The sequence below is a fragment of the Pecten maximus genome, chromosome 2 (genome assembly GCF_902652985.1).
Source record: "Pecten maximus chromosome 2, xPecMax1.1, whole genome shotgun sequence".
Taxonomy (NCBI): Eukaryota; Metazoa; Mollusca; class Bivalvia; order Pectinida; family Pectinidae; genus Pecten; species Pecten maximus.
This window is the reverse complement of record NC_047016.1, coordinates 26,580,360-26,601,710: the sequence shown is the minus strand read 5'-3', so window position 1 is coordinate 26,601,710 and position 21,351 is coordinate 26,580,360. Positions and strand designations below refer to the sequence as shown.

The 21,351-nt window shown below is 35.7% G+C and overlaps 1 protein-coding gene and 1 long non-coding RNA gene across 2 annotated transcripts; both read left to right on the top strand.

Moving 5' to 3' along the window:
- The first annotated feature begins 4,516 nt into the window (after nt 1-4,516).
- On the top strand, nt 4,517-15,955 carry LOC117321664 (transient receptor potential cation channel subfamily A member 1-like). The gene is made up of 3 exons (XM_033876169.1): nt 4,517-4,782; nt 10,736-10,870; nt 11,639-15,955. Exons 2-3 carry the CDS (start codon nt 10,754-10,756, stop codon nt 15,227-15,229), a joined length of 3,708 nt encoding a protein of 1,235 aa, XP_033732060.1. The 5' UTR covers nt 4,517-4,782; nt 10,736-10,753; the 3' UTR covers nt 15,230-15,955.
- A 20-nt stretch (nt 15,956-15,975) lies between these two features.
- On the top strand, nt 15,976-19,911 carry LOC117321662. The gene is made up of 2 exons (XR_004531392.1): nt 15,976-17,897; nt 18,063-19,911. It is a non-coding gene; the product is annotated as an uncharacterized LOC117321662 (long non-coding RNA).
- Nucleotides 19,912-21,351: the final 1,440 nt, after the last annotated feature.

Sequence of the window (21,351 nt, the reverse complement as noted above, 5' to 3'; positions counted from 1 at the left end):
ACATAACCAGTGTCGACTTATGTATGTATCGGATTAAGATTATTGCTGTTGTGTATCAAATAGTATGTAATGGTTAAAAGTAAAAATGAACAAAGCAAAGCTATATGAGCACACCCTAACTAAACTGGAACTCATCGGCGGACGAAAAGAACTTTCCCCTGCCCTATCTTACACCTTAGAGGGAAGTAGTAAATCTAAAATATATTCCTTATCACTACACACATAAAACAGATTGTACATGTGTATGTTTATTTTATAAGCCTGGTCATAAGTTATTTCGAGGTGAGTAAAATGCAATATTAACCGTGGAATGTTTTATATCATTTGTTAATCTTAATTGTCATTTATTTGATATTGTTCTTTAATTCTTTTGTTGCTCATTTATATTGTCCTTATTTATATATTCACTTATTTCTATTGTTTTTTTTCTTTTATAGTGTCCTTTATTTGTATTGTCCTTTATTTATATTTTCCTTATTTGTATTGTTCGTTATTTGCATCATTGTTTATACTTAATGTTGTGTATTAAGGAAGTATGTGTTGTATACTTTTTATTTGTAAGGCTCAAGACAATATTGAATCATCACTTTAGTTTGCACTTATTTTCACGTAGCCATGTGATCACCAAGTCAAGATACGGTTGTATTCCAATTTCTTTTCATCTTTCCTATCTTGCGCGTGCACAATACATTGTTTCATGTAGTCACATTAATGCAAATGGCACGTCGGTCGTTATAATATAAATGATAAATGAAATCAGCTTGAAATAATAAAGCTATACACTAGAACCTAGTACTGTGTTGTGATTTTGTTTACTGGTCGACAAATCTCGAAGACTACAAATGAAAAGTATGAAAATTTGGATAGTCAAGAATAAAATGTATACAGAGCCTATGAATTAGATATATCATGATGTTATCAATGCATACGTCACAGAACTGTATTGATACTCGATACACTAATACTGTATCCCAGCTATCAGTATCATGAACTATTGTATGTATACGGGTACAGAGATACATGGTAGAATTGATCGACATGACATAGCATGGTAATAGTTACAATAGAGCTATTGAAGCCCCCATTGATTTTTCGACTGAAGAGTAAACTCAACAACTTATTTACACGAAGGTTATGAATAAGTTAATACGACAACGATACAAGTGGTCCTAAAGCATTGTCAGCCTCATCGTCAAGCCGACAAAAAACAGTTTTCAATTCATATAAATCTGCCGAAGATTTTTATCTTTCTGTTCTTATTTATTACATTAATGAAGCGATTATAACATACCATTTTATTTGAGTTACATTAAAAAACGAAATATAGTGCATAATTTACAAGTATGAAAACCTAACGGTATCGTTAGTGCATGTACAATATACCATCGGGGCAACTAAAATTGTGAGTCAGTCCCGGGCCATCAGCTTTGCGAATCCAGTCTTGCGAGTCAGTCCTAGGTCACCGGCATTGCGAGTCAGTCAAGGAAGATCTGTATTTCGAGTCAGTCATGAGCGACTAGTCTTGTGAGTCAGTGATGGATGACCATCATTGGGATTTCGTCCTAGGTGACTAACAATGGGATTCAATTAAGAACGACGAGTATTTCGAGTCAGTTCTGGGCGACCGGTCTTGCAAGCCAATCCTAGGCCACCGGCTTTGCGAGTCAGTCAAGGAACATCAGTATTTCGAGTCAGTGATGAGTGACCAGCATTTCGAGTCAGTCCTAGGTGATCAATATTTCGAGTCAGTCCTAGGTGATTAATATTTCGAGTTAGTCCTATGTGATCAATATTTTAAGTCAGTCCGTGTGACCAACGTTGCGAGTCAGTCATAGGTGACAAGCCTTGCGAGTAAGTCCTGAGTGACCAGTAATGCGAGTCAGTCAAGGACGACCGAGTCCGTCTGTTTTACTTTACACGTATTCTTCCTCACGTGATTCTTTTCCTTGCCTATCCGTTTTCCTCGTCTCCTTCTCCGCATGTTCAAACTGATATCATTTACTGACACCCGTTCATCAGTCGAAATCCAAATGATAAATTAACCGTATGTCAAAAGACGAAATGTTAATGTGTCCTGGCTGGAGATCGAGTCGCGGAGATTGACATTAGATAATAGCCTTGTCATCATTTTCACTCCTTCTAGTACAGTCATTCTCGGACTCGTCAGTGATACTAAGGGCATTAAGTGTAACTTATAGTCATTCTCGGACTTGTCAATGATACTAATGGTCTTAAGTGTATACCTACATTTATTCTCGGACTCGTCAATGATACTAAAGGCCTTAAGTGTATATACAGTCATTCTCGGACTCGTCAATGATACTAAGGGCCTTAAGTGTAACTTATATCCATTATCGGACTCGTCAATGATACTAAGGGCCTTAAGTGTAACTGATAGTCATTCTCGGACTCGTCGATGATACTATGGGCCTTAAGTGTACTTATAGTCATTCTCGGACTCGTCAATGATACTAAGGGCCTTAAGTGTAACTTATAGTCATTCTCGGACTCGTCAATGATACTAAGGGCCTTAAGTGTAACTTATAGTCATTCTCGGACTCGTCAATGATACTAAGGGCCTTAAGTGTACTTATAGTCGTTCTCGGACTCGTCAATGATACTAAGGGCCTTAAGTGTACATACCGTCATTATGGGACTCGTCAATGATACTATGGGCCTTAACTTTAACTTATAGTCATTCTCGGACTTGTCAATGACACTTAGGCCCTTAAGTATACTTATAGACATTTTCGGACTCGTCGATGATGCTATGGGCCTTAAGTGTAACTTATAATCATTCTCGGACTCGTCAACGATACTAAGGGCCTTAAGTGTACTTTTCAGTCATTCCGGAACTTGTCAGTTATGTTAATGGCCAAAAGTGTAGTCATTTTATAACTCGTCGGTGATGCTAAGGGCCTAAAGTGTCTATGTTTTCGAAAGAAATGTCTAAATCTCGATATGAAGGGGGAATTGATCCATAATTACGATAGTACTATACAATGTACAATCAGTACTACATGACTTCTGGTCTTAATTCTATATAAAATGTCATGTTTATTACTTGATGTAAACTTTATTTATTTTACAACAATTGCGAATCAAATTATATCAACTTAATGTATATTAATTACGCTTGTTGGCCTGGATGGAAGAGCGCGAGGGTCTTACTGTGGGAGGAAACTGGAGTACCCGGGGAAAACCCTAGTGGTCGGGTAGGTGACACCATACCTTTTCACGTCCGATCGGGGATTCGAACCCCGGCCGCCGTATTACTTGATAGTACGCATAGCATTGCTTTTTAGTAATGGTGATAGGTTGACATAAGTATCTGTGACACCTGTTTAGTAATGGTGATAGGTTAACATAAGTGTCTGTGACACCTGTTTAGTAATGGTGATAGGTTAACATAAGTGTCTGTGACACCTGTTTAGTAATGGTGATAGGTTTACATAAGTGTCTGTGACACCTGTTTAGTAATGGTGATAGGTTAACATACGTGTCTGTGACACCTGTTTAGTAATGGTGATAGGTTAACATACGTGTCTGTGACACCTGTTTAGTAATGGTGATAGGTTAACATAAGTGTCTGTGACACCTGTTTAGTAATGGTGATAGGTTTACATAAGTGTCTGTGACACCTGTTTAGTAATGGTGATAGGTTAACATACGTGTCTGTGACACTTGTTCCTATTTCCATTATCGTCTTGTTTATTGTATGTATTGAATATGCTTGAAATGAAATAAAAGAAAGTTTAAACTAGCATTAAAGTTGTTTGGCAAATTCACTTTTGGATTTACGGATGTTGTAGATGAACGTTTCTATAATGTTTCTAAACTAAGTGCTTGATAAAGAAAATAAATAGTTTACCTTTTTCTGGAACAATCAGGTTGGTAATGTAAATATGATATAAGTTCTATAACTAGCATATGATTGCACCTTAAATATGAAATGTACATGATACCGATCTTCACTTCTGTAGTTGAACTTAAGCATGTCGGGTGTATTTACTTTATGGGCTGATTCTTTGAAAGAAAATGAAAGGAATAATCAACCACAAAAGTTTAAAAGAACTTTTGGGGAAAAATCAAGGAATCATTTCACATGGGGTTAAAAATGATTTTAACGGGTTTAGCCGATTTACATATTCTTAGCAAATATGCACTAATACATGTACCTTAGCTGTTTGTTTTCTTGTTTTGTTTTATACATATATATATATTCATGATATAATGTTATAATTGTAAATGGAAATGCCTGTGAGTTTACGAACTTGTGACTGATCCCAATGAATGAATGAATGAATGCATGCATGCCGAAAAAAACTAAACCTAGACTATAACATACCTGGGTTTGCTGAATACATATACAATATATCTATATATGGTAAAGGTGTAATGAGATCCAACCGAATCAGGCGTGACGTGAACACGCCTGTTAGAACAGGTAAATTGTTTGGTTACCCGTTACTATACACACACGTGTACCATACCTTGCACTAGGAGTATACACAGGTATATGGCCCTGGATCACTTAAATATTTGTTGATATGAACAGATCATGTGTATTTGAACTAACCTGCCATATTTAAAGCTTAGTGGACAGTTCGCTTGACCGGAATGACGTTTATAGAACGGTGTCATGATCGGAGCCGTTAAAAGCCTCAAGAGAAAATATGACGTGTGTCGGTCGGGATTTCTATGGACATTGCCAGTCAACACCTACTTTCGAATTCGACCTGATAAAATGTATATAACCAACCTCTGAGTGATCACAACAAGGTGAGTGGTTTTAACAGACTTTTCATTTCTTTAACACAAAATTGGTGTTGTACATGTATATTGTACCAGTAATTAATGTATGTACACATATACCTGTATACTACCTGTATACTATATGTATATACATGTACATCACACTCATAGGTAGATATAGTGAACAGTAAGCACTGTACTTCATGTACACCGTATACGTGGCTGATTACATGCTAAACTTCGAAAGTTCCAAGTCATTATCGAACAAAACAACTCTCGGTAACAACCAGTTTGCTCAATTTTGATTAGGTTCGTATTAAAATACTTCGCAAGTGTATGTGATATACACGTCTCTGGCAATACATACTATGTGAATACGGCAATTAAGTTTTATGTCAGTATAGTTATTTAAACGATGTACAATTATAGGTTAAGCTTCAACTTTCACCAGGGATCGGCACTTAATTATAAAGGCGTTGCATGCTTCTTATTACAATTCTTTAAAAAGGATATATTGCCTCACCACGGACCTAAAGTTAGCTTTCCCTTAAGTCCGTGTTACATGGTACCACCCTAGCTACCTCATCCCGATTTTTGAAATTCCTCCCTGATGATTGTTCAGTTATTTATAATCTAAACTTTACATAAAACCAGTACATACAGGTACATGACATTCTCTTTTTAAAATAAAGAATATCGGATAAAATGTATATTAGTGCGTTAGGTTCTTAAATTGGGTTGGTTGAATATCTTTTGTTTGTATTATTAGTCTGGACGAGGACTGGTGGGATCGATATTAAGACAGCTCTATTTGCATATAAACACTAGGAATTGAATAATGTATAAGACATTCCGCTGACTTACTTCAAAGAGAATGAAATAGAAATACAGAAGACAATATCGGCCGTAGTGTTATGATAATGTCTGAAATGCAGCGCTTTGTGCCCGTGTAATCCCCTGGTTGTGTTAAGTAGTTATCATGTACAAGCCAGGGGATTGAAACCCCGAGCCCCGCTTGTCCGAAACTTCTACTATAGAAACTATATATATATATATGTATCTGCTAAATTTACACTAGATAATTCTATTTCAATATAATCGTATTGTACATTTTTGAATGCTTGTACGGAAAATTTGACCATACATGAAGTTTGTTTGTCTAACAAGGCAATATAACACAGACAGGTTCGGTATGACGAGGTAGGATATCACAGCTAATCAATCTTACCGGGACAGTGGAAGGACAGCAGTAGTCCTCTTCAAATACATGAGTTCTAGTCGCTATACAAAAGTGTACTAGTGGTATGTTGGTTATTGTCAAACTCCTATGAATCCAATAAATCCATATAATGACGGTGGCTCATTTAATCTAGCTTAAGGATCGTTTTATAGTGCAATTCCACTGAAATGACATCACTGACACTCACTCCCGCAGTGTGCTATATAACGGCACCGGGACGCACCTGTTAGATATCTCGCCGCTCGACCATCGTCTAATGACTTTGATGCGCTTAACTCAAGTTTAATGAGACATACGAAAGACAATAGAAAGAATTGGAGAAGATACAAAGATCCAAAATTTAGTCGCCTCTTACGAGTTATTGGGATATCAGGTACAACGCTTACGCTCTACCTACAAGGGTGCTAAAGACTTGTAGAAAAGATTATTTTAATATGAAGACATTTTATAAATCTCAGAGAGGATATTCATTCTAAAGTCTCCTACATAAAAACCCCAACCTCAGGTACAATCCAAAACTCCAACCACTATGTAAAACTTACGTAAACAATAGAAAAACCCCACCACTACATAACACATCATCAGAAATGTGACAAAATCCAGAGAAAAAAAGATGGAATAAAGGGGTTGGGGATTGGAGTTCTCTAGTGTCTATATCCATAGAATATTTCAATTAGCTATTTACATATTGTAGAAGCTTTGTTAAAGTCTTGGTTCTCCGTAACCTAGTGATAAACTAATAACGTTTCCAATCACGACCTGTTTACCGTATCGGTTACACGAGTCAAACGATCCTAAAGTACCTCACAAGCATTGTCTGCTTTGTACTGCGGATTTACAGTTGAACGGAGTATCGATGTTTTGGAATGTGAACTATTAGAAAGTGTCTTTGATTTGTTTCTCTAACGACAAAATCTGTACAATAACTTCTACATTCATGCGAAACGAGGGCCACGTCGGTATATCAATTAATACTTCGATTTTTCTGCAGTAGAAAACTTTACATTATACATTATACAAACCCTGTGTTGATTAGTATGGTTTTTGGCTTGCATATTAATTCATATAGCAAAAATAGGCTGATGAAAATGTGTTTGTCTGTATAGCAAATTCTACAGCAAGCCAAACACGATTTGATAGAATGACGTTTAGCCAATATAATAAATTCTACAGTTTACCAAACACGAGTTGATAAGATAGCGTTAGACCTGCACAATAAATTCTATAGTATACCAAACATGAGTTGATAGACTGGCGTTTAGCCTGTATGTAAACCAAACACGAGTTGATGATTTTTTAATAAATAATGGGATATGTGGGATGAACCTGTTTGATGAATTGATTATTTACGGAACATTACGGAACAGGGCTGACTAATGCTGGCAAAATTACATAGGGTACAGTATATACAGGGCTGAATTCCACACCTTAGTTTAAAGCCATATCGATCATTTGTCATGATAAAACGCTCCCTCTATCAGGTTTAGGACTGCATAAAGGTAACAAACTTGTTTACGGGCACTATAGTAAGCAATGCCTTGTAGCGTATATCTTACTAATAAATAGTTGATGAATGTGGTGGTTACTGTAGGAGAGGTAAGGATGACTATTCAGAAGTCTGATAATTATATTGTATTACTATTACATTATCGTATACCAATTGGTTCGTTGTGTAGCCTTTATTGTATGGTTCCTTTAAAAATGATAGTAATACATGAATGGGGTAAGAGTTGATAGTGGTATATTGTGAGTATGTAATATGTGTAATACATTTGATTTAAATGAAATGTGATTATCAAAAGACTTCCCTTTGGACGGTGGACTAGTGCTAGGCTTTTGTGCTCAACCCATTTTTTGAACTCGCTTAAATACTTAAAAAGCAGTTTAAAAGAAACAAAAATGAAAATATTATCTCACTAAGTCTTTCTGAAATGTGTTCAGTCATTGAAAAATAATATTCAGATATTTGATCTATCACCATACAGTATTTGAGCCTGAACACTAAATGTGTATATAAGCGCGGTAAGGTTTCATGAATACATTCTCTGACTACATGTATACGAAGTAAATACAGTCAAACCTCGATGATTCGAACTTCGTTGATTCGAATTTCTCGCTGTATCGAACTTTTTGCTTGGTCCCGAATTTTTTCACTATATAACACTACTAACGAAACTATGTATGATTCGAATTTTTATAAATCGAAGTTTTCGATGTATCGAATTTTTTTCATGACCCGTTAGCTATGATATTATAGGTAATTGACATCTCATGATTCGAACAAAAAATTTACCTGTACTGACCACTGGACAGGTGTTTGTCGTGACCCCTGCGGCAAGATTTCACACCTCTCCCCCAAATGCCCTGACTGACAATAGGGATAACGATAGCGTGTGTTGTCACTCCCGGTCATGGGGTTAATTTAATAATCAGACCAAATTGATAGATCAAAGGTGTATTTAGAAGCCATGACATTTAATCACTCCGGTAAAACATTTCGGTAGTCGTCTCTGATAATCTCCGCCGCCATTGAAATCAGCGGTCGGTGAGTAAATTTTACGGAACTGTAAAACAACCGGACCAATTTTAAACACAAACAATTAGCGATAGCTTCACTCATATTCAAAGTGTCACGTTTCAAACTTATACATAAATATCCAAGTAAATCGATTATTTGTCATTCAATCATGCATTCTCCAACCGATCGGCATTCCGTATTTTATATGCACATAACGTAAACGCACGTGTCTTTAGCAGAAAAGCCTAACGACTTACGTAAGTGTGCATTGTACTTCTTTTGCTTTATCTGTTAAACGCGATAAAAGTGTTTTGTAACCGATACATATTTTGTTTAATTAATAAAATGCTTAGGTATAATTAATGAAAAGAATTTTTATTTTGTTGTGTTTGAGGTATAAATTAACTAAACTTTTCGATATGAGCCTCACAGGCGACGATCAACACGAAGACACTGAGGACATGTAACGTTAACAGATATGGTAATTATCAAGAAAACATCGATCTATTGTCAACCATGAATAATTCGAAGTCCCGCTGTTTCGAAGTTTTTCTGTTAGTCCCTGGAACTTCGAAACATCGAAGTTTGACTGTACAATGTAACACTATCCCATAGATTTAACATATGACTCGCATAGTTCATTACTAATTCAGTGGCATATGACGTTTTCAAAATATAACCATATTGACTGTCACCTGACTATGCAATTTCAAGCACCCCTTTCAGAGGGTTTCGGTGTTGGTGAAATCGTATCTTCCTTCGTAATTTGAAAATACTGGTTATATGATAGCTATTTTTTTTTTTTTTTTTTTTATGAATCCAACATTTCGTATTTGTATATATAAAGTATGTTCATCAGAACGTTTTAAAACAAAAATTACCCGGTCCAAAATCATTTCAAATAACAAACACTTGACTGTTTTATCTTCAAACATGATTATTTACTGTCTGTTTGGAACTAATTGGCTTTGATATGCGTGGTACTACTGAGAGGTAAACCTTGAGTAATGTTTACCATTCCCTTAGCGACAGTGGAGACAAACATACTATGATGGATATCAATGTACACATTCCCACTCCACGAACCATTCAACATAGCTATAGAAGTCGAAAAATGACAATAAGTGATTTCCATACCTGGATTTTACGAGATTAAGTAAATTCTTACTTTCTAATGTCCTGAGTGTACGACGTTATTTTTAAATGATGTATTTGATATTTTCCCGATCACGATTTTAGATCTATACAAATTGGAATATTGGTCCAAATATTGTTAGGTACGTGTATCTACAGATAAGTAACTATATCATATACGACACAGATAGACAGTTGTAATAGTGACTTTCTCTACACCACTCGAATCTATATAAACATGATCGACTCAATTGAAGTATTGATCTGTCTGTGTACAGATATACTAAACTAATGGTGCCTGTTTCGACCAGTGACCATGACAGATATGGAAGCGAACATTTAAAGTGGCTATTCAGGTCACCTTTAAACTATAATCATTTTCATACTTATAAGTCAAGTCTGAAAAGCTAGTTTTGGTTGCAAGTAATGGCTTTGCGGTTGTCGCATTAATACATGTAGCTTGCATAAGCTGATATTCTTTATAAATATATATGCGACTTTAAATAATGTGAATTTTAACTTGTCTAAATGGTTTGACGAAAGGCAGGGCCGTGTTAAAAATAGGGAAAACACTATTTGCCTCTGTGAAAAAATATACAATCGATACCAGGTCGTTGTACAGATGAAACAGGAATATGTGCACTAACAATTCACGAATATATATATTTAGCATTATAATATAGCTTTATTGAAAACAAATGAAATATATACTTTTACGTTAAATAAAAAATACTTAAACACACATGCACGAATTATAACGGAAAGCACTTAAACATACATACACAAAAGGTAAGCACATACACACATATACACTTAAGGTCGGCACATAAACATATAGACTTAAGGTCCGCACACATACATATACACTTCAGGTCGGCACATACACACATATACATTTAAGATAAGCACTTAAACACCATACACTAAAAGGCACATAAACACACATACACAAAAGGTAAGCACCTTAGCACACACAACAAATGGTAACCACATAATGACACATATTCAAAAATGATACGTAAATGATACAAACAAAACATTATGCAATGTCTCCATAACTAATATTTCCTCTTCATCTTAATTTTCAGGGGAAAAAAACATCCAACATGGACGACATCCCGGAAAGTATGCGTCATAGACCACGCCGGCAGTCACAGGTCGTTACATCCGTCCGGGAGGCATCGGAAGATGGCGACTATAAAAGTCTGAGGGAGGCACGAAAGGTAAGAAGACTAAAACCTTAAGTGGTACGGGAATCACACATCTCTAACATTCCAGAGAGATCACGTTCATTCAGGATTTTAAACAGAAAATAGAATATAGCAACCCACACGAAATGATACACACAACTAAACCTTTATGTGATTTAATGTCATCGCTAATGTGGAATGTAGCAGACAAATAGAGGACCCATATATTGAAGACCGAGAATGTAAACATATGCTCCTTAAACAACCGTATTATTGTTTTGTTCTGTTTGTGCAATATCCGCCGAGATTTATATTTGTTGATATTCCCGGTTTTACTTTTGGAAAACGTAACACTTCTTTTATATGATTTGATTTGCATGATGGCTATCATCGATGAAGTAAAAGACATTTAGTCTAATATAAACATCTGGTTATATTCTCCATGTTCGTCTTAACATATCTACTATTTCATCTCCGTATTTTGCTTTTTATCAGTTTTGAGTTAGTTTCGCCTTTATTGTTCGCCTACAGATGTATTGCTTTGTCTTTATTTTATTATTTTAGTGAAAATAGGGTGCTCTGACCGCTTAAAGGCACTATTATGTTTTTTCCTGGGGACAAGTGGGAATAATGAAAGATGTTCTCATATAATGAATATATAAACTATTATTTCCCCCATTGAACAACGACACAATGTATGCGATTGTTTCGGAAGGAGATAAGAGTATGTCTATTTAATTTATATTTCCAAATTATTTCCGAAACATTTCATTTTCAATGCATTTGGTTTTATATTTCCAGGTCAAAAGTCAAATGAAACTTTCAACGATCGCTGAATCCAGTTTGAAAGACGACAGTGGTATTGTTAGCGAAGATGCTATCGACCTTGAAGCGTCCAAACCATTATTACGTCCATTTTCACCCCCAGCGGATGAACGTTATGAGAAAGTCAGAATTCAGCTTTTCAAGGTTTTGGAAAACGGGACGCCGTCTGATGTTACAGATATGATGACAAAGGCCGAGGGTTATGTCCCTTTGCACCATGCTGCTATGTTAGATCCTTTAAACAATCAAAATATCTTACATTTTGCACTGAAATTTAATAGGATAGACATCGTGGAAATCATTATCGAGAATGGCAGTAAAGAGTTATTAAAACAACTTTTCACCTTACCGAAAACAACTCGCTCAGCGCTGCATCAAATTACGGAACTTAACAATATGGAGCTAGCTACGAAATTTATGGACATATTTCCGACTCCAGATGAAAAGGTGGAAGTGATAAAACCTGAAACCATGATTGAAATAGAGGGCCAAAGACCACGAACTTTCTCGGCCTATCATCTAGCAGCTTTTAGAGGCTTCACGGCCTTGGTGAAACTCTACTTAGATTCAGGAATCCACGTGGATTCTCTAAACGTGAAAAAAGATACTGCTTTGCTTTGGGCAGCAAGATGGGGACACAATAAAACAGTTGAATTTCTCATTGAGAGAAAAGCTGATGTGAGTTTGGAAAACGACAAAAAATCGACCGCGTTGTATTGGGCAGTCCGATATCAACTGATAGATACTGTGGTGATATTGCTGGAGAAAGGCAAAGCCAATCCAAATCAGACTAGATTGTTGGGACTTGTGGCTCCAATTGTTATGGCGTCGGCGTTAGGAAACAACGAAATCGTCAAGGTGTTAATCGACAATGGAGCTGACGTCAATATTACTATCAGAGGAGGAGAAACTCCTTTGCATCACGCGGCAAAGGAGGGACACCTGGATGTGGTCCAGACATTGCTGGACAGAAATGCAGACCTTATTGCACAGGACGAAAAGGGCGAGCGATCTCTAACACTGGCAGCACAAAACGGTCACGCAGATGTTGTGAGATATCTTCTTGGATGTGGTGCTGATATGTATCACAAGAACCACTTTGGGTTTGACTCCTGGTACTACGCAATGACCCAACACAACGACATAGTTCTGAGAGCTTTGACCGAACACTATAATAATCTCAGATCAAACAACAAAAATGTAAAATCACCCCTGTGTATCGCTGCAAGTCTTGGAAATTGTGCAATGATCAAAATCCTTCTAAAGATGAGGGTTGATCCCGAGGAAACAGACGTAGACGGAAATACATTTATCCATCATGCTGCGATAAACAACCAAGGTAATGTAATTAAACATTTTCACAAAAAGGTCAGCATCGATGCTCAGAACAACGTTAAGGAAACAGCTATGCATATTGCCTGCAGAAGGGGGAGCCATGACGCTGTATTAGAACTGATGGAGAGAAAGGCGAAAACAAACGTAGGTAACTTGAAAGGGGAAACTGCCCTCCACGTGGCAGCGTCGTCAAATAAAACAACCCCGGAGATCGCACGAGCTCTTGTTGAACATACAATCAAATCACACGACTGGGAAAGCGTTAATGCTACAGACAACGAGGGCAACAACGCACTTCACATTGCTGGTTTATCTGCGGAACCAGATGTCCTATGGGAATGGAGATTTGTCAGATTCAAAGATGTTGACAAGGAGGGAAATACACCCCTTCATGAGGCAGTGATTTCAGGGAAACATGAGGTTTTGGAAACTGCTTTAGATATCTACGAGAATATGCAGAGAGATGCTGATATTAATACGCTTAATAAGAAATCTGAAAGTGTGCTGCACTTAGCTGCATCTGCGGGATTTTCTGATAGTATAACCAGGCTGATATTTTATGGAGCAGATCTGACTTGTGCTGACAAAGACGGTAACACTGTTCTTCACAGACTTGTCAGGGATATGGCAGAGAGCAAAAGTGATTCAAAGGCCATAGAACGAGTGATGGAAACAATTATCTTCGATTCTGTTAGATGGTGGTGTAATCATCACGGAATACTGTACCCAGGAGAGAATGAATCCCTTTTTAAGCAGTTACAGCGAAAAGCACTCTTGTCTTTGGTCAATGATTACTCAAACAAACAAAATCTTTCTGTGTTAGGATACGCGTATAAGGTTGGCTCACACAAGTTTTTGAATCGAATCCTAACCATGCCAGATGTAATGATGTTTCAGAGGGATGAAAATATCTACTTTGACATCACCCATCTTACTCCAACAACCAATCACAACCTCAGCAAATGTTGCAACTGTACGTCAGCAAGAGTTCAGCATTCCAATTCACATATCGATCTCCTTATGACGTTGGAGGTCAAAGGACGAGCTTCCCATGTGCTTGATATTCCACCGGTTCGACAGATCGAAAGAATGTACACGGCGATATGTGCATGGGCGTACGGATTTTTCATGATTCTGCACATTCTTTACATGAGTGTATTTTCTTACGTCGGTATAGAAATCGCTTCAAAATTCCGTGACCATGCGAATGGCACACCCCTCTCAGACACGGATCCAGTCTTGATTGCCGCATACGCCATTGTTCCTTTAGAACCTGCAATCGGTCTTTTATACGTTATGTTGGACATTTGTAGAAATTTGTGTCGTCGCGAACTGCCAAACATGCGGATGTTATTGACACTGATTTTCGTGATTATGTTTGCAAGCCTGGTATTTTCCTGGATCATTTTGATTTCAATTCGAAACACCAATCACGATTATGTCTTGTCTGTGTGCTTGTGTTTAGGTTGGATGCTGTCTATATCGTTTACAAGAGGTTTTAAAGGCATCCACTATTTTTTCAAAATGTTAGTGAACATGATCATGAGAGATGTATTTCGTTTTCTGATATTTTTTTCGTTCGTACTCTTGGCGTTTAGTTTTGCTCTTCATACCCTCTTTCAGATTTCTACATCCATCGTGAACACTTACACAGATCCATTTGAAACTATATTTTTAGCCTTTAACATGATGATCGGTATGGCGGAATTATTTGACGGGACAATTGAATCAGGGATGGAAAGCGTTGGACGGACTGCAACATTTGCAAAAGCAATATATATTTTATATATTTTGCTCTCGACAATCATCTTGCTGAATTTACTCATCGCAATGATGAATGACTCCTATTCAGATATCCTTCGGCACCAGAAAGTCACATGGCGTGTGGAATCTGTTCAAATAGGAATTGGAATCGAGAATATGTTTCCGTGGTTTCCTGGCATATTTGGAAGAATATATATCGAGCGACTGAGGATCGGTATCGGAAACAAACATGGAGACGACGAGGACGAAAGGTGGTATTTAGTGACCAATTCAAAGACCCTCGATGCACACAGACCAGATGAAACGGATGAGAAATCAGCTGGGAGATTAACAAGCGCTTTGGAGAAGCAGATGCAGGAAGTTGACGATCGCATAAGAATTGCCGAACAACGTTCTATAGAGGCAAGTCACAAATATGAGGAAATTTTGACTATTTTATCAAAAATGGAAAAGCGGATGGATCAGTAAAACTACATTAATTATACGCGGGAATGTGTTGGAGTGACGTAGGAATTGAGCGATAATATCATATGAACAAGTCATGTAATATACCAAAATGTTTGTCTGAACATGTAGTTTCTTAAAATTGACAATAATTTCCTTTAGATCTTAATAGTTTTTCTGTAGAGTGACTTTATGGTAAGATGTAACATGGAAGAATTTTAAGTCACACAATTAACTAATCCTGAAAAGTAACTTTGCTTGTATGGTCACAAGTATCTATAGCACAGGGTAGGAGCATTTGTTTGACTGGATTCGACTCTGAAACCTTGAAATGCTAATGGCGGCTAAGAATAATATTACAAAAACATGGCATAAAGAGAGGCATTTCAATCAATAAAAATGCCCCCTATATCATACTTCTAGGAATCTGATCACAGTAAAAGATAAGATTGTCAAACTGGCGAGTTTGAGGCCTTTTTCAGAAATATGCATATTTTACCCCAAACTCAATATACATGTAGTTTCTAATACGAGCATTTTTTATGTTTGAAATACCTCTTTGTATGCCATTTTTGTGTTAAATATTTCTTAACCGCCATTTGCATTTCAAGGTCAAGAAAAAAAGTGTTTATACATCTTATAAAGACAAATATGATCAAACCAATGCTTCTATTTTGTGTTTTAGACACCTGTGAGCAAAACAATATGGCTGTTTTGTGCCATATATGTGATACAATAGCGCTAATTATCCCCCCCCCCCCCCCCCCCCTGCAACAGCCATTTTTCGAATGTTTTGTTTATATTTACAAACACCTTAACAAATTACATGTCAACAGCAAGTTCCACGGTTTGTAATGGTACAAACTAAAGTTATTTCTCTTAAATTGCACCATTGAAGGAATTTAAAGGCTTGTGAAATGTCACGGTTTTAATTCGAGTTGCTGTTTAGATGCCCCTTAACTACCTGTGGTACTTTTGTACGACATTTCATGCTTGAGATTTCATCGCTAAATGTATACACACTTTCCTACCATACTATACAATCATGCACACAACTTTTTATCTAGCATATATTATACATGTATATTAATTTGTTTACTACACAGGCAAAATGTCTATATGTCAATTCAGGTTAATTCATTCTGGTAAAATTCAGGTCAATATTTCCAGGTAAAAATGGCACGAAATGGGCAGAGTTGTCAATTCATGTCAAGAAATTGACATGAAATTAAAACGAATTTGACATAAAAAAAAAAAAAACACCATTTTTTCAAGTCAAATTTACCTGAAGACAATTTGTCTGCGAACCTTTCACAATTTATATTTAACGTAAGTGCACTTAAATACTTAAAGTAATATGGAAATCATTCTTTTACATTCAATTGTATTTACCAATTGTTTAATTTATTAATGCATACCATTGTTTTACATTCCTTTCACTTATGTTTATTGCTATTAACACATTGTAAACGTGAAATGTAAGTTATACATACATTTGTACATGTAATCAATACTCACATAAATATTCTCAATGAATATTCAGTTTCTGAAGTATCGTTCCAATATCATTATCATTTTTATATAGCACTATGTTATGTATGATGGCAACAATTGATAATAGACAACGTGCATACTGTGATACGATGGTAAAATTCGATACTGTTGTGGGAGACACCTTGTACAATGTGATACGATGATAATGCCTTATAATGCTGTAGGAGACACTTGTACTGTGATATGATGGTAAAGTTCTATACTGTTGTAGGAGACAACTTTTACGGTTATACGATGATAAAGTTCGATACTGTTGTAGGAAATACTTGTACACTGTGATATGATGTTAACTATAGGAGACAACTTGTATACTGTTATACGATGCTAGTATGTGGTACTGTTGTAGCAGACAACTTTTACACTGTGATACGATGCTAGTATGTGATACTGTAAAGCAGATAACTTTTACACTGTGATACGATGATAATATTTGATACTGTTGTAGCAGACAACTTTTACACTGTGATAATACTTGATACTGTTGTAGCAGATAACTTTTAAACTGTGATGCGATGACAATATTTGATACTGTTGTAGCAGACAACTTTTACACTGTGGTAATACTTGATACTGTTGTAGCAGACAACTGTTACACTGATAATATTTGATACTGTTGTAGCAGACAACTTTTACACTGATACGATGATAATATTTGATACTGTTGTAGGAGATCATTTGTATACTATGATGACATGTAATTCTGTGATACCTGGTGACTTTTAAGCTGATTTATGACTTGTGCCACATCAGATATATGCAAAGAAATCCATATATCAGTTGAAAAGTCTTGAATTATAAGATAACAATACTTCGAGATGTTAAGAGAGATTAGTCATTGTCTCATGTATGGTTGCATAAGTATTTTTCAATTATGTTTTACAAACACGATTTATTAGTGAATTTGCCTTATATATATTTAGATATGTAAGATCTACAAAGATATCGAGTTGATATTTTGAGTATGGTATATATAGATGCTGTATTCCATAGGGGTTAAAATAAGAGATAAATAGTAAAACCAATATAGCTCAAGAAAACGCACCGAACCTATTTAGATAAACGGTCAAAAACAAATGTATTGTATACGCGAACATTATTTTTGTAGGTATAACATGTGTACTCCACATTATTTTTGTAGGTGTAACATGTGTACTCCACGTTATTTTTGTAGGTGTAACATGTGTACTCCACATCATTTTTGTAGGTGTAACATGTGTACTCCACATTATTTCTGTAGGTGTAACATGTGTACTCCACATTATTTTTGTAGGTATAACATGTGTACTCCACGTTAATTTTGTAGGTGTAACATGTGTACTCCACGTTATTTTTGTAGGTGTAACATGTGTACTCCACATTAATTTTGTAGGTGTAACATGTGTACTCCACATTATTTGTGTAGGTGTAACATGTGTACTCCACATTATTTTTGTAGGTGTAACATGTGTACTCCACCTTATTTTTGTAGGTGTAACATGTGTATTCCACATTATTTTTGTAGCTGTAACATGTGTACTCCACATTATTTTTGTAGGTGTAACATGTGTACTCCACATTATTTTTGTAGGTGTAACATGTGTACTCCACATCATTTTTGTAGGTATAACATGTGTACTCCACATTATTTCTGTAGGTGTAACATGTGTACTCCACATCATTTTTGTAGGTGTAACATGTGAACTCCACATCATTTTTGTAGGTATAACATGTGTACTCCACATTATTTGTGTAGGTGTAACATGTGTACTCCACATTATTTTTGTAGGTGTAACATGTGTACTCCACATTATTTTTGTAGGTGTAACATGTGTACTCCACATTATTTTTGTAGGTGTAACATGTGTACTCCACATTATTTTTGTAGGTATAACATGTGTACTCCACATTATTTCTGTAGGTGTAACATGTGTACTCCACATCATTTTTTGTAGGTGTAACATGTGAACTCCACATCATTTTTGTAGGTATAACATGTGTACTTCACATTATTTTTGTAGGTGTAACATGTGTACTCCACATTATTTTTGTAGGTGTAACATGTGTACTCCACATTATTTTTGTAGGTGTAACATGTGTACTCCACATTATTTATGTATGTATAACATGTGTACTCCACATTATTTTTGTAGGTGTAACATGTGTGCTCCACATTATTTTTGTAGGTGTAACATGTTTACTCCACATTATTTTTGTAGGTGTAACATGTGTACTCCACATTATTTGTGTAGGTGTAACATGTGTACTCCACGTTAATTTTGTAGGTGTAACATGTTTACTCCACATTATTTTTGTAGGTGTAACATGTATGCTCCACATTATTTTTGTAGGTGTAACATGTTTACTCCACATTATTTTTGTAGGTGTAACATGTGTACTCAACATTTTTAATCGCGTGTTTTCATATATTAATGAACGGTGTGACGGTATTCTACACACCAGCTTTTTAAAACATCGTGTTATAAGGAAATGTCGATGGGCACATTCGTTCCATATAGTTTTTTTTTTTGTAAAGTCATGGCACAAACCATCGTAGATGCACCCCGTATACCACAAAATTACTCCACTACATCAACTGGATATTTGTTTATTTCTGTGTTGTCTCACGTTTATGTCTATTTCTAATACTCAAGCTACTCTAATTTGACTATATCTGTGTAAAATGCATAGCAAATTGTCTTTTTATGTTTTAAACTACAGCATATGTGGAACATGAGTGGAACATGAAAATATTTCATAAAAGTGCTTATAAAAATAATGTTGACTTATGGTACTGAGTGTATAATTCATTCCATTGAACAACAACAGGTCACTTCTACACATGCGGTACTGTAATGGCTGTTTTTTTAATGCAACATTTGTTTATATATAACATTTGAAGAAAAGGAATGTCTGTTTTTGTTGAAATTATGAAACAAATCATAATTCTTTATTGAGTACAGTATGTTTGTAACGCATTCATGTTTCGCAAAATTAGTCTATTTTGCATTCAGCGAAATATCAAAATTTTTGAAAGTAACAACTTTTTCAGTAAACAAGTGTAAAAGTAAATTTAGATCATAAAAATTATACACTTTTATATTGATTAGTTCGCATATACGTTACAACGAATTTTAAATTTCATTTTGTTAAAAAATAAACTGTTCTAACCATTTCACTTGTATTTTGTTGTTTGGTAATACTCACCGATTATGATTCATGGTATTGTATTATGATCCTAATGTTATGTTAGGTATGTAAAAACAAACTGTAGCCACTTTTCCATTAGATGTATACAAACATATATAGTATGGAGTTTAGAAAGTAAAAACGACGGTATAATCCGTTACAGAAACAGCGTCAATGCAAAAGTTCGGTTCGAGGCAACCAGCCACTCTGTCAAAGCACAACTCTATTGTTACATTCTGTAAAGAAAACAAACAAACCAATAAACAAAAACAAGCAAAAAAAAAAAAAAAAACGTAAAAACATGTAAAGTGGCTAATCGGAATGTTTCGTACTCATGACAATAAGTATAAAAAAGCATAAATAACATAAGTTACGATGAACAGAACCAAACAACGACATCCCAAAGTACGGTGTTGTTAGTATATAGTTCCACAGACTGTAACCTAAAGGTTGATTTAAAATAAGAAACGAGAAATTAACGAGACAATAGTATAAATGTCTCCGATTGCTGTATACATACGAAAATCGTTTAGTGCCAGTACCCCGGTATAATAGACACTGTGTCTAAAAATATAAAAAACAAAACAAAAAAAAACAATAAAAGGTGAAATGAGAAATTTTAATAATTAACAAAACATGTGAATTTTAGAAGGTTTTACTATGCGAGGAAATTTAAATGGTTCAGCTAGATTTAATGCTTGAAACGAAGAAATATTATGAAGTTTGGTTGAATTGTTCCAAATGCTTCATTTACACTATAATTGCACCCACAGTATACAACTGAGCCACGACAGCCAATTGGAACAACCCTTTATAAGCCCCCTTCCTCCATCCCCCACACACAACAGGAAACTTGTTCAAGTGTTGACCTCGGTGACAAGGTAATGCCTGATATGAATGAAAACTGCCGGTATTTATCTACATATTACTGTATTAACAGCACAAGATTTCGAACGACGCGTGTTGCATGAAAGACCATGGAAACGTTTTGGGATCGACATTTTGATATAATTTGGAAAATCATATTTCATTATGCGATATAAAGTGAGACGTGATTGATACTTATAGTTATGCCTAGTGATTCTACTGTCACCACACTACTCATTTTGAGAATATGACTTAACTCGGATTTGACCTAGATTTGTATAACGGGTCTCGTTGGTGAAACAGAAGACGTTTACACTACTTGAACACCTGGTTTTATTCTTGAACTTTTTCTCCATGAAATTCTAAATTTTGTTCACATTTTGCCCTTGTTCAATCGATTTTGACTTAAAATTACGTTTTTGCTATTCCATGTATGTCGATATGCTCTGGGTTTTTTTAATGACTACTATATAAGTATCGATTCATGCCAATGGGCAACCGTGCAGGAGCAGGGAAAGGGCGTGCATGTTGTGTATAATAATCGGACTTTATCTACCCAA

Bases quoted from the DNA above. Each gene is read 5' to 3' on its own strand.
- LOC117321664 (XM_033876169.1), top strand. From the start codon at position 10,754: ATGGACGACATCCCGGAAAGTATGCGTCATAGACCACGCCGGCAGTCA. The intron at 10,871-11,638 runs GTAAGAAGACTA...TTATATTTCCAG, and splicing joins GTCTGAGGGAGGCACGAAAG to GTCAAAAGTCAAATGAAACT.